We start from the raw sequence: 13,399 nt of genomic DNA, 5'->3' as shown, positions 1-13,399 counted from the left end.
AAAAAAAAAAAAAAAAAAAAAAAGAATAAACATCAAAAGGTGCAGCAGTAAAAGGTGAACACATTTTAAAAGTGTGATAAGATATGGTAATCGAGCAGCACCCCTCTCCCAAGAGAGACCATAATCACAGCCCCCAAACACCAGTCAAGTCCATCCTATAAAGACCAAGAGTGACTGCAGCCGCCAGCAGAGCGTATCTATAAAGTATCTCCTCTTTATTTAAGTTAAACAATTTTCAAGGATGGTTTCCATCTATAAAATGGACGAAGCACAAGCTCTGTACAGCAGTTCTTTTTAAAAATCAACTGGAAAAAAAATTACCAAACTATATTTTGAATTTGCAAAACATATCACAGATACCATCATTTTAGCTTTTATGAAGACATAAGAAAGACCAGCACAGAGAAGACAACTAACTTCGCCACGCTTTGCTCCAAGGGCTTTTAGGAAAGAATCTTTACTTGTAAAAACAAGAGTGGGAGAGGGGGACAGTCCCGATGACTAAAAAGTAATGCAGCCACAGTAAGTCACTTTGGCACACTGTGTCATGTAAACATAGCTCACCCAAGGGAGCCCTCCCAGCCCACCTCAGCTCACAATGCCCACACCTGCCAAGGCCGCCACCCCTACCACCTCAGGGATGGTGGAGCTGCCCCCCAAGGGCCCCGGGGGGACGCATCTCAATGGTACAAAGGTTGGTAAGACTTCTGGGTGGGGTGGAGGTGTGTGGGCAAAGAATTTTGTCAAGAACCTGATTAAAATTTGTGTTACTTTAAAGCCAAATTTGTTTTCCGTCCATGGGATTTTTTTCCTAACAGTAGAAGTCGCCTGACAACGGAACCCAGGATCTGGGTGGCTGCTTCCTGCCCCACCTGTGCTCAGCAGCCTTGCACAGGTACCCAGGACTCTCCCTAAGAGCCTACTGGTGGTCACGATCAGCCTCTGAAGATATAGTTGTGCCGAGTTAATCCAGCTACGGTCTCCCGGTCCACCGAAGATACACCTGGTTGGTCGGCAGGGGGCAAAAAGACGCAGAACAAAGTCACCCAGCCATGCCTCTAGGCCCGAGCCCATTGTCATAAAGCACACACATGGGGGGGCTTCTGCAGTGGAGGAAGAAAGACCAACGCCCCCTTTCCTAGAAGAAACAGGCAGGAGAGAGCTGCACTTGGCTGAGTGTCAACCTGGCAAAACTTTCTGGGGCCACTTCTCTGTGACCTCCCAGGCCCTCCCAGAGGGGCCTGAAGGTGTGCCCGTGTGACGCCTCTTGGACACTGGGCATCTGTGTGACGAAGTGCTGGGTGAGGGGGGCGCAGGAAGGCAGGAGGGCAGTGACAACGAGAGTGACCCGGGCGCCCCGTGGGGTCTGCGGCTGGGCTACCCCTGTGTGTGGGCACCTCGGAGGCAAGGAGGGCTCTGCGGGGACACGCCTGGGTGTCAGGGCAGCGCCCAGGCCACTCTTCCTGCTTCACTTTTAGTTCACGACCGTCTTGTGGTTTATACTGACATACGCCTCCTAAGCCACAAAGCTCCTGTTTTGTGCTCCGAATCGTCAGCGTCATTGAGCTGGTGTTGTTTGGTTTTCACTTTTCCTAATTCTTGACCCAAAGCCCCTGAGGCAGGCAGGACTGGGCCCAGGTGACCTTCACAGTGGTGCCAGCACACCAGGGTCCTCACCATGAGCCCAATGCTGCCTGGGACAGCTTCCCACCATCACTGGGAGCTGGCAGATTCTTTTTTACTCATTTTATCCTTAGAGAAAAGAAATCTAATTTACAAAGACCCAAAGCAATAATCTGTCAAATTAAGTAACCCATTCAGGGTTTACAGACACCAAGGGCACGAAAAGTGGATTCCGACACAGAGCATGACACTCCCAGCTGAAGCCAAACCGAGATGCCACCGGGGTCCGGGCCTCGGGGCAGCGCTAGCCTCCCGGGGTGGCGGCCACAGCAGGACCTACCCACCTATAAGGCTCTGGGGGCAAAGGAGGCGCTTTCTCCCTCGGGCGCCGAAGGGCTCAGCCCCTCCTCCTGACGCTGTGATCTGCTTTGTGGACAACTTACAGGATGAGGGTGACCTACAGAAACCATAGGAACTGACCGTACATTCTTTCTTCATACATGTCTGTGTGCAGTGTCCCACCACAGCAAAGTTCATATCCAAAGAGAGCAGGTACACCACGTGGAAGGGGGTCCGGGAAGACAGCTGGGAGGGCGGGGCAAACGCCGTGACGTGACCGTGACCGTGACCCGGATGGAAACCGGACGTGCTATCCGCGGATCCGAGTGGAGGCTGGAGAGCTCGCTCGCTGTGCTGCGGCCGCTGCCCCTTCCCTCCCGGTCCGGCCGCCCGCAGGCGTGGGGCTCCCGCATCCATCCGCGTGGCGCGGGGCCGGTAGGGGCGGCGGGGCCCGGGGTCGGGGTGGGGCCAGCTCCCCCTCCTCGCCGCCCCGGTGCCACCCGCCCCGCGCCGAGGTCCTCCGACCTTCAGACCGTGATGGAATACTGAGGTATATAGTTTCTCCGAAAGTTTAAGAAACAGAATCAATAACGTCGGGCTCGGTCGGGCTCGTCGTCAGGCCCGACGGCGCGGGAGGACGCGGGCGGCTCGCTCTACTGCTGCAGGTTGAGCGAGAACTTCCACTGCTGGGACAGCGCGGGGCCGCACACCTCCACGCTGAGGCCGCCGTTCTGGGCCCCGCGGCTGTCCAGGCACAGGTTGCTGCCCACGTGCCGCAGCTTGGAATTGCCCTCGATCTGCTCCCATTTCTGCAAAAGACAGGAAAACACCTTACAGCAGGGGCGCCGCCAGGAGAGGGCACAGCGGGGCTGCTCTCAGGGTCTGCTGGCTGCACTCACGACAAGGTCTCTGACGAGGACGGACGGGCATCCGCAGCAGCCCGGGTGAAACCACGCACCTCAGACTGGGACCTGAACCCACGCGGCTGGAAGTCCAACCCGGCCAAAACCCACAGTCTTCCAGCTGAGATCACACTTCCCTTCTCAGGTTCTTGATGTCTCATCGCAGAAAGAATTCAGCGAGAGACAAAGTGATAGATAGGTAAGAAGTGGATTTATTTAGAGAGACACACACTCCACAAACAGTGTGGACCATCTCAGAAGGCAAGAGTGGCACCAGGGTTTGGGGTTGTCCGTTTTTATAGGGGTGGGTCATTTCACAGGCTAATGAGTGGTGAGAGTATTCCAGCTGTTTGGGGGAGGGGGCGGGGATTTCCAGGAATTGGGCCGCCGCCCTCATTTTGACCCTTGTGGTCGCTCTTGGAACTGTCATGGCACCTGTGGGTGTGTCATTTAGCTTGCTGATGTGTTACTGTGAGCGTACACTGAGGCTTAAGGTCTAGTGGAAGTCGACTTGTCTGCCATCTTGGACCCATCTGGTTCTTATCTGTTTATGTCGTGTCCTCAGGCTATGTCATTCTTTCAAAGGCTGTGCCCTGCCCCCTTACCTCCTGTTTCATGGGGACAAAACAGCATCCGCTGAGGGCCCAGGAAATAAACCAGCACTCTCCGGTTAGTCTGCAGCCCCAAACCTCCTCTCCGGGCCTTGCTGGAGACCGCTTCCCTGCCCCATCCTTCCCCCTCTTCGGGCATCTCCTCAACCAAGCCCCATGCTTGGGCCCCTGCCCCTCCTCAGTCTTAAGGACTCGACACATGGGGAATTTCCTGCAGAGACTTGGCATTCTTTCACAAGAAGGCCTCATCTGAGGATATTTCCCCTCGAGGAAGCAGCCACAGGAACCAGGCGAGCTCCAGGAGGGCCCAGGCTGCCTGCCCCTGGCTGTTGAAAGCCGCCCTGCTGAGGCCGGTGCCGGGCCTGGGCCCCTCAGCGTGCCCACTCACACGTAGGGCCTCGTGCTGCACCAGAGGGATGGGGTGAGGCCAATGGGAGGGAAAGGGATGCTTGTGTGGACAGAATGCCCTGTCTGCTGCAGAGACCACCTCTCCACTGTCTCTCCACCCTCTCCACCTTGGTGGGTGTGGAAGCCTGTCTCAGCTACCCTAAGTCCCCAAGCGCTACATGCCGAGTTCTGCGTGTGCCACCTGTACAGTCCAGGGCGTAGCGCCTTTGTACTCCTGTGGGTATGCACCTGTGCCCCACTAAACCCAAACCAGCCAGGCAAACCAGCGAACAAGCCCACAGCCCAGCCATGGGAAACCTGAGGGCCTCTCACACTGTTGTTTATCCCCATGTAAAAATCTCTAATGTCTGTTCTTTACAAAAAAAAAAAAAGTAACATGCTTTTTTCTTACAAAAGCTCTCCCTTCATTAATGCAGTCTGTGATTCTAGTTAATTTTTTACACTGTATGCACAGAAGCTCCCTTCCGTTGGTATTTTTGCAAATCCTTTGGACATCGTGGAATTACATTTTCTTACTCTTGCTTTCCTTTCCCCCTTGACTCTGCAAACGCACACCTAACACAAACACACAGACGTGCCTGGAAAGCCAATGTTCCAACTGGCAAGAGGAGTGCAGCTTTGAGACAGAACCAGCTGAGAAGCCTCCTCTCGAAGGGCAAGTGAATGAGGTGCGAAGGAGGCAAAGCAAGGCAGGGAGGGGCCCTGCAAGGATGCCCCCGTGGGGACCCTGGGCCGCTTGCGAAGCCAGCCTGCCGGCCTGGAGTTTTTGCCAACAGTGAAACGCAGTGCAATCCAATGGGCACAGGGAGAGGGACCGCCCGTCACCTGCCCATCACCTCCTCCTTCATTCCTGTTCCCTCTTTGCTGCCATTCCTCCTGCGCTGTCACGTGAAGCGTGTCTGTGCTGCCAACATCCGCGTGTCACTGAGGGCCAGAGCTTGCCTGACAAAGAATCTGGAATGCGTGGACTTTGACTCCGTTCCCTGAGGAGCTCTGCCTGTGTCACAGCATCAGCCAGATGGAAGGCCTCAGCAACGCCCAAACCCCAGCTCCGTCCGTGGGAGGTAGCCTCGGCAGCCTGGAGCCCTGGGCCCAGACGGCTGTGGTGGGGTGGGCAGATTCCCAGATGCAGAGGCTCCACTGAAAGGGCCACACCTTCTCTACCGGGCAAGGAAGGGCCCGGGGTTGACAGTTTAAGAGATCTCCACTTATGTAAGCCACACACCCAGAAGAGCTCATTGTCTGCAGGCCTTTCTCCCTCTTATGACGTGAGCCTTTCAGGGTGAGAACCGGATGGTGGCAGGAACACGTCAGCCCTTGACGTACAGCAAGCTCTCACTAAAGGAGACCCCTCCAGAGATGGAGCATCTGTCTGTTCTTAACAAAGGTTTGGAGCCCAGATAAAGTCATCACTTTATCCCTCCTTTACCCTAGACGCCCCTGCCCTTAAAGCCGGGGCAGGGCACCTGGCCCAGCACCATGCTCTCCCGACGTAGGTCCCAGGAGGTTGGGGCCGGGGACAGTGGCCTCCATGTTTACCAGCCCCTCCTTCTCACTTGGGTGCCACGGCTGTCAACACAGGCATTTAGGGACCTGCTGGGGTTCTGCAGAGCAGGGCGGGGGGCACCCGGAACCAGGCGGGGGTGACAGAGGAGAGACGGCCCTTTTCAAGTGTTTCCTGACAACTGGGCTCCAAGCAAGGCACCTTGGTGTGGGCCCTGGTGCTCCTGGGGGACCCTGGAGAGTACCCCAGGCTCTGGGCCTCAGCTTCCCTTCTGTGAAAGGAGTGGTGTGTGGGAAGCCCACGTGGGCTCCTGGCTCCAGCCAGCCCCAGGCCTTAGTTCCCCCAGACCCGTGTGTCTCGTGAGGAGGGACAGAAGAGGACAAGCCCGGCTCCCCGTGTGGGCACGTGGGAAAGTCCTTTGGGGATTGCACTAGCCACTCCCCCTAGGCCCAAGAAAGGCTCTGCCCCCAAGGTACCCCCAGGGCGCAGGTCAGAGAAAACCGGCCAAAGAGGTAAACATATGTTCTGAACCGTTTGGAAAAAAGTAACACGAGTGTGCGTGTAAGGTCTCATCTAGTTGCACCTTAATCGTTTTCAATTTGTAAACTTAAAAAGGAAGAATACTTAATGAATAAACAAAAACACGCGGAATTTCTCTTTAAAATGGCCAGTGGTGTGGGGAAGAGAATGAGAACATAATCGGAAATAAGCCACAGCAGGCCTCTGGCTTCAGAAATAAAGGCCTCTTTATATATATTTTTATAAAATATAGGTCTTCCTTTCGGGCTTGGGGGGTTCATCAGCAATGGAAGTCAACCGGGGTGAAACACCTCCTCTGGAGACACTATCATGAACCTCAGTACCTTTTCTAGGCTGGTTTGTAGGTCAGTGTTTCATTAACTTCTCGTGAGTAAAGTCATACATTTTCATTTTTAAAGCAAAGCTGAACTTTGGCTGGCTCGGGCCAGCACCGCTCCTGGCGGGGTGCACTGGCTGGGCTGCTCTAGCTACAGAGAAGCCAGGGGCCAGGGACACCGCTGGGCACCACCCCCCATCCTGGACCAGGGGTCTGTGCCTCCATGCAGGGGTCGGTGGCGTGCTGGCCCACACACACTGGCCACCAGCATCCTCGTCCCTTGGGTGCTCTCGGGCATCACCAGACAGAGCTTTTCTGGGCGCAGTACCCACGTCTGGGCACGAGGGCTGCGTCTGAGGAAGGGCCCCGCCCGGCTCAGCTGGCTGCCAGGGTGAGGGGAGCCGCTTCTGGCGTTGGGACCCCTCCCTGCCCCAGTGCCCAGCCTGCGGAGGCCCTTACAGACCCACGCAGGAGCTGAACACGCAGCCTCAAAGCACAGCCCTGCCTCTGCAGCCTGTTAGAGGACAGACCAAACATAAACAGATGGATGCAGAGGGGGAGGAATAACCAGGACAGTGACCTCCCGGCAGAAGGACCAGCCCGCGCCCTGCGCCCCTCAGGCATCCCAGCGCTTGCCAGGGGCTCCACACGGGGATGCAGAACAGCGCGAGTCAAAAGGTGCCGCCTGTGAACACCCAGTATCCCCGCTGTGATCCAGGCCCTGGGGTAACAGGGTAGCTGGGCCTGCTGGGCTGGTCCCCGGCCAGCACCTACCTGCCGGCTGTCGTTCTCCCGGCAGCCCTGCAGCTTTATGAGGGAGCCAGGCGCCCGGTCCACCACGGTCAGGCACAGGTCCATGTGTTTCACCGACTTCTCCTTTGTCAGGGCCCACTCCTGCAACACAAAGCCAAGGTCAGGGCTCGGCACACGGGGAACAGGCTTCAGAAGCCCTGACCAGCTCAGGGCCAACAAAGGACTTTGTGCCTAAGAGCAAGTCTCCAACCGGGGGTGTCGGGGAGCCTCATAACTAACTGAGCACTCGGCCAACAGTAGTAAGAACTTAAGCCCAAACGCAGGTGAGAGCTCCACACCCAATCTCCCATCATTAACCACGGGCTGTGAACGCTGCAGCTCCAGCTTGGCTACCCACAAGGTGGACAGTTCAGGGTCAACATTTCCTTGGAATGACTCTGCCCCGACACGGGTGTGGTTTAGAAACAGCATTTATGACTGTGGCTTGTCACGTGTGGAGTTATAAACCACGTGCGGCACATTTAGCCTCATCGCTGAGCACTAAGCTGGCCTACTGATGCTCAGGACGCTCTGTGAGGTCCCCAGGAATGGATCCAGGTATTTGTACCCTGGCTGCCTATGATGTGATTGGCACTGTTTTAAGCCCTTTCAACAGCAGCCCTATGAGGAGCTATTATTATCTCCATTTTACAGATGAGAAAACTGAGCCAGAGAGTGCTGAAATAACTTGCCTATGATCTTAAAAAATAGACACACATCCCTTAAGAGCTGAGGACAGAACTACTTATTCTGAACACTAAACAAAAGCGTCTGAAAGGGCAGGAGGCCGGGGAGGGGACGCGATGGGTGAGTGGGGTCACAGGGTGGAAGGCGGGAGAGGAGGCAGGGAGCCTGCTCTTGGCAGGGCTATGGCGGAGACAGGAGGGTGAGGCTTCTGACCGGCACTCGAGGACTTGACCCTTGCAAAGGGATAAAACCCACGTGAGCCCTCAGGATCTAGAAGCAGCGAGGCCTCTTCCGACTCAGAATCCCACAGGGTGCCCTCCCCATGCCCCGCTTCTGCTGGACGCCCAGGAAAGCTGCTGCGAGTCATCTGTCCATCTGTCTGTCTGTTCATCCACCCAGTGACTGTCCGCTGAGCGCCTGCAATGACTCAGACTCCTGGCAGCGAACACACAGGCCAGGCCCTGCCCTCGGGAGGCTTCCTCCCCCCGTGGGAGAGCGGGTATCACACTAGTGCTTGTGTCATGTAACTTTAGGCACGATTAAGTGCTAGGGAGAGGTTGTTTTTCTTTTTTCCTGTCCTCAGGGGACAGAGCTAAGGGAAGGAATACAGAACGTTCTGAGAAGCCTCACTGCTCAGTACCTGAATCACCGTGGGGCAGATGCTCTGTTATCAAGAAAGCATTAACTGCAGGTTCTTACTAGTCATCAATTTTACACACATCAGTGCATATGTGTCAAAACAACTAATACTAAACTTTCGTTCGGTTATTTGTCTGGAAATACGTTAATATAAATGTTTCAGACATTACATGAAATTTCTAAAAATCTTCTGTTCTGGTATAATGTGAGAAGTCAAAATTCTAGTTATTACTTTAAAATGTATATCTCAGAAATAACTAAATTTCCTTGTCAATTGCATTATTATGAACTTTCATCAAATCTTAAAAAAAGAAAGCATTAACACCTGGAAGCCACATGCGCACCCCTCCCGCAGCCAGCAGTGAGACACAGGTCCAGCTGGGAGGGGTGGGCTTGGGCCACTGTCCAGGAGGGGGAAGGGCAAGCCCTTTGGCCCCTTGGCAGGCTTCCTTGTCCCCTAACAGGGAGTCAGACTGGGCAGTCCCCTCAGCTTCGACTTCCTCACCTTTTTTGTTTTGTTTTGTTTTTTTGTTGCAGTACGCGGCCTCTCACTGCTGTGGCCTCTCCCGTTGCGGAGCACAGGCTCCGGACGCGCAGGCTCAGCGGCCACGGCTCACAGGGCCCAGCCACTCCGCGGCATGTGGGATCTTCCCGGACCAGGGCATGAACCCGCATCCCCTGCATCGGCAGGACTCTCAGCCGCCGTGCCACCAGGGAAGCCCTCTCACCTTTTAATTAAGGTTTCTCCAAGCGTACTCTGTGAGGAATTCTATGAAAAGCTGGTTCTAGGTCAAGTAAATTTGGGACACACTGCATTTGGACCCTGCCTCTCTCTTGCAGATTCACTAGTAGAGCCTCTACCAAGGCTCTGAAAGGTCCTGAAGTAGAAGAACCTGCCTGGTCGATTTTCCATCGTTGCTCAAACTTGGACGCCCTGGCACACCTGTACCAGGGCATGAACCCGCATCCCCTGCATCGGCAGGACTCTCAGCCGCCGTGCCACCAGGGAAGCCCTCTCACCTTTTAATTAAGGTTTCTCCAAGCGTACTCTGTGAGGAATTCTATGAAAAGCTGGTTCTAGGTCAAGTAAATTTGGGACACACTGCATTTGGACCCTGCCTCTCTCTTGCAGATTCACTAGTAGAGCCTCTACCAAGGCTCTGAAAGGTCCTGAAGTAGAAGAACCTGCCTGGTCGATTTTCCATCGTTGCTCAAACTTGGACGCCCTGTGCACACCTGTGCACACCCGTCCTGGGGGCTCTCGGCTCTGAGTCTGCAGAGCGTCGTTCTCAGAAGGGCCACATGCCGGGCCCTGAGGGTTGGTTCCAATCTTCCACGATGTTCTCCTTCCACAGGGGGTGGGGCGGAATGGGGTGCTTTCAAAGCACCACCAGGTACCACAGAGGTCCCAGGAAGGAGCAGACCATCTGTGTGATCCAGTGACAAAAAGACCCCGTCCCCACTTGGGTAAGAGGAGTGACGGGTGGGATGACTCTGTACGGAGAGGGGTTTTCGGTTGTTCTTGGAAGCAGGTGTTGGAAGGTATTGGGGGGTTTGCTGATCCCCAGTGAAAGTTCACGTCTGAATGTTTCTACAACCTTCTTGCTATGGCGTGCCTCATTATTTTAAAGCAGGCTTTACACTGAATTCCAGAAAAACCAACTCCGCTCTGCAAACAGCAGAGATAGCTGCCACTTTCTTCTTCTGGCGCATTTCAGTGATCTGAATTTGCAAAATAAAGTCCATGAATATGTAAGAAACACTCTTTTGAGCTGCCACTCTGAAATTTCCCTGTTTCCTGTGTGTTTGCTGAGGCCCAGCCAGAAACCAGATGACACACCTTTTTCTTCCGGAGCACGGGCCCGATTTTCCGTAAGAAAATGCCGTTTACCCCTCGCCTCTCATCCTCGGGGCCCACTTGCCCTCGGTTCAGACGGGACTTGCTCTGGAAGGTTCGCGAGGGTACCACCTGGGGCAGCCGCTGCGGCCCTGGCTTCCAACCTCACAGGATGCTTCCCCGGGGCGCCAGCTGTGTGTGGCTAAGCGAATTGCAGTTAAACAAAGTGAGAACTGTACACCCCATCGCACTCGCCACCCACAGGTGGCTGGTGGCTGCTGTGCTGGCTGGTGCAGATCTAGAATATTCTTGTCAGCACACAAAGGACTACCGGGCAGCCTGATCTTGGAAGTGGCTCGCTGGCCCAGACTGGTCCTCGGGGGACGGCGGGGCTGGAAGTGGCACACCGCCTCGCTGTGACCCACCCCTGCATCCTTCCTGCTGGGAAGCCCTCCTGCCCAGCGCTCACATGGCGTCACCCACCCTGGGGGCTTTCAAATACCCTGATGCTCTCTGACCCCAGACTCAAGAAATTAGGCTATTCGGGCTGGGGACCTGGGACCCATGTTTCCCAAAAGCTCTTCGGCTCTTCTGCCGAGAGCCAGGGAGGTCATCTGCCTGGGACAGCAGCCAGAGCCGGCTGGAGCTGCCCGCTCTCTGTGCCTCGCTTGTCTAATCTACCAGGCCTGGGCCATGCCGGGCAGCTGCGAAGACAGCACCACCAAGAAGAGACAGGAGGCCAAGAGTCCGGGAGGATGGAGGACAGCCAACTTCACACAAAGGCAGGCGCCCTCTTTTGAAACGGTTCTATTTAAAGGAGGCTCTGGGATACACTGAGTTAAAGTGCCTTTGTTTAAAACGGCCGGCCCCCCGAGAGTAGATGAGCGTTCCTGGCATCGCCCGGCCATTTTTGTGCACGAGGCCCTCATTTTACCAAACGCCTGTTACTGTCTCACAGGAAAAGCACCTTCTAGAGCCCTGTTCTTCTGGGACACACAGGCCACGGCTGGGCCTGTCAAGCCCTCACTTACCTCCCTCCTTTTCCACGAGGACCGAGGGGGTGGGCGTTTCAGAACTAAGCTTCTATCATCTAATAGGCAGCCCTGGCGCCCGTGGTTAAGCATCTGTGAGCAGGGACACGGGCAGGTGCAGACGCAGACAGGGGCCCTGGGAGGAGCACATGGCCGGGCAGGAAGGCGATGGGGAGGGGGGGGCCACGTGGCCCTGTAGCCGCAGCCCAGCCCGCCCGAGGCGGAAGGCAGCTCCAGGAGGATGTCCCCTCTGGCCCCGAGGCCGGCTGTGAGGGGGCAGCCATCGCAGGAAGGTGGCAGTGGGACATGTGGCCTCGGGCCCCCTTCCCTGGTGCCCCCGTGCACATACCTGGTTCCCCCCAGCGTTGTGACACTCGTAAACTCCGACAACGCCGTCAGCAAAGTGTCCCAAAGTGTCCAGGCAGTTGGTCCCCTGCTGCAAGGCCCCAAAAGCTATATCCTGGTGGTCGGGAACCCTGGAGCCAAGGAGAGAGTCACTTGCTGGGCTTGAGGGCCGTGGGCTCCGTGGCTGCCCCCACCACCCCTGTGCTCAGAGCCCTTGCCTCACGATGGGGCCTGGCGGCAAGAAGGCTGCCACCAGGCCACGTGCCCCCAGCGCAGGCCTGGCCGTGCCCCCGAGACAGCACGGCTCTGAGCCTCTCGACTCCTAACCCTAAGTGCAGGTATTAAGTCTAAGCATTCTTTCTATCTCGTACCAGGGACAGTTTTCAGTAAAGAAAAAGCCCCTTGTCTCTTCAGGGTTAGTTGTTGACAGTCATTTAGGAAAGCACTTAATGTAGTCAGATCCTGCTGCCTGGAACTTTCCAGTAGACTCAGGATTAGCCTTTACCTAATAGAGGGGAGACCACAGGTGGGTCTGTCAGGTGGCCTGGTACAAACAGGGCAAGGCAGCACAATGCGGGGACGGGGCAGGCTTCGAGCCCGAGCCCCGCCCTGGCCGCGGACCAGCCGTGCGCCAGTCAGACGCATCCTCTCCAGCCCCGTGCCCCCTTCACACAGTCCTTCCCCGCAGGGCCGCCGCGAGAGCCGTGGAGCACCGCACCCTGGCACTCAGCGCAGGGCCGGGCCCGCAGGAAGCAGGCGGTGGATGGCAGCAAGTGTCGCTGACACATGCCAACATCAGGCTGCCGTCCCCCTTGCCTGGCACGGACAGGGCAGCAGGTCCACCCACCGCCGTGGTATGAATGCTTGACATGCGGTCTCAGGTGGTGCAGGGCCCAACGTTGCCCCAAATCACAGGGGACCTCAGGGCGAACTGTGCTTTAATGTCACTGCATCGGGCGTCTCGTCACCAAGTCACAGGCCACGGTGACATCAAAATCGAAGTGGGCGCCGTTAGGGGCTAGAGCCCACTGCTGTGAAGCCTCTGGCCGACCAGGGGAGAGGCAAAGGCCAGGGGCGCCCCACGGGTGATGTCCTTCCCCTCGGGGCATGGGGGGCATGGCTTCCCTTTAAAAGCACAGGGAGCCAAAGAGCGACGGGAGTGAACAGCAGGGGACATGCCGCGGGACCTGACTCTCAAATCTCTGCGACAAGGGCTCTGAAGGGCCCGTCAGCACACAAGAGGATGGTGGTGACTCCTGCAGTCACAACCCCCGTGCTCGAGACACGTGGCCTGCTATAAGGTGCGCTGGAATATTAGGAAAAAGGAATGTGCTACTTCGAGGCAAAACCCGTCCGGCAAAGCCCTTTAAGAGGAAGTCCAGGTGCAGCCTGAAGCCCGCAGACCGGCAGGTCCTCCAAGCGCTCCCTCAGGCCTCGAGCGGGCAGTCCTTTAAAAGGACAGGCCAGGTGTAGAGGGAAGCAGGGGGCCAGCGTGGTCACTACCGTGACGTCAAAACCAGGCTGGAGGAGGGGGCACCACAGGCAGGCCATCCTCCGGGCCTCTGCCGGGCATCGTCACCCGCTGGCCCGAGGGGATGGAGCTGGTTTAGTCTGGGGTCTCCAGGGCAAGAGGAGCTGGGAGGGTGAGGCCTGAGCCGGGAGGGCCTGAGGACTGGAGGCACAGGGCACCCCGCGGGGGAGGCTGGGGGCTGCCCCTCTGGCCACTCACGGAGCCCCATCATCTTGCCAGGGGGACGAGCTGCATGAACTGACACCTGGGAGGGTTTCCAGGTCTGTGAGGAACGGGGGGGGGGGGGGGGGGGGG

General features: G+C 56.6%; 1 protein-coding gene across 1 annotated transcript in view; it reads right to left on the bottom strand.

The window, feature by feature from the left end:
- Nucleotides 1-1,943: 1,943 nt before the first annotated feature.
- Nucleotides 1,944-13,399, bottom strand: part of GALNT2 (polypeptide N-acetylgalactosaminyltransferase 2) — a 185,643-nt gene continuing 174,187 nt past the window's right edge. The window contains exons 14-16 of the mRNA XM_007450597.1: nt 11,579-11,705; nt 7,018-7,137; nt 1,944-2,771 (exon numbers count right to left, since the gene is read on the bottom strand). Of these exons, the coding sequence (XP_007450659.1) occupies nt 2,616-2,771; nt 7,018-7,137; nt 11,579-11,705 (403 nt within the window). The 3' untranslated portion in view covers nt 1,944-2,615. The remainder of the gene's footprint in view (nt 2,772-7,017; nt 7,138-11,578; nt 11,706-13,399) is intronic.

The sequence above is a fragment of the Lipotes vexillifer genome, unplaced genomic scaffold, assembly GCF_000442215.2.
Source record: "Lipotes vexillifer unplaced genomic scaffold, Lipotes_vexillifer_v1.1 scaffold805, whole genome shotgun sequence".
Taxonomy (NCBI): domain Eukaryota; kingdom Metazoa; phylum Chordata; class Mammalia; order Artiodactyla; family Lipotidae; genus Lipotes; species Lipotes vexillifer.
The sequence above is the reverse complement of the archived record's forward strand: the minus strand, read 5'-3'. Positions and strand labels throughout refer to the sequence as shown.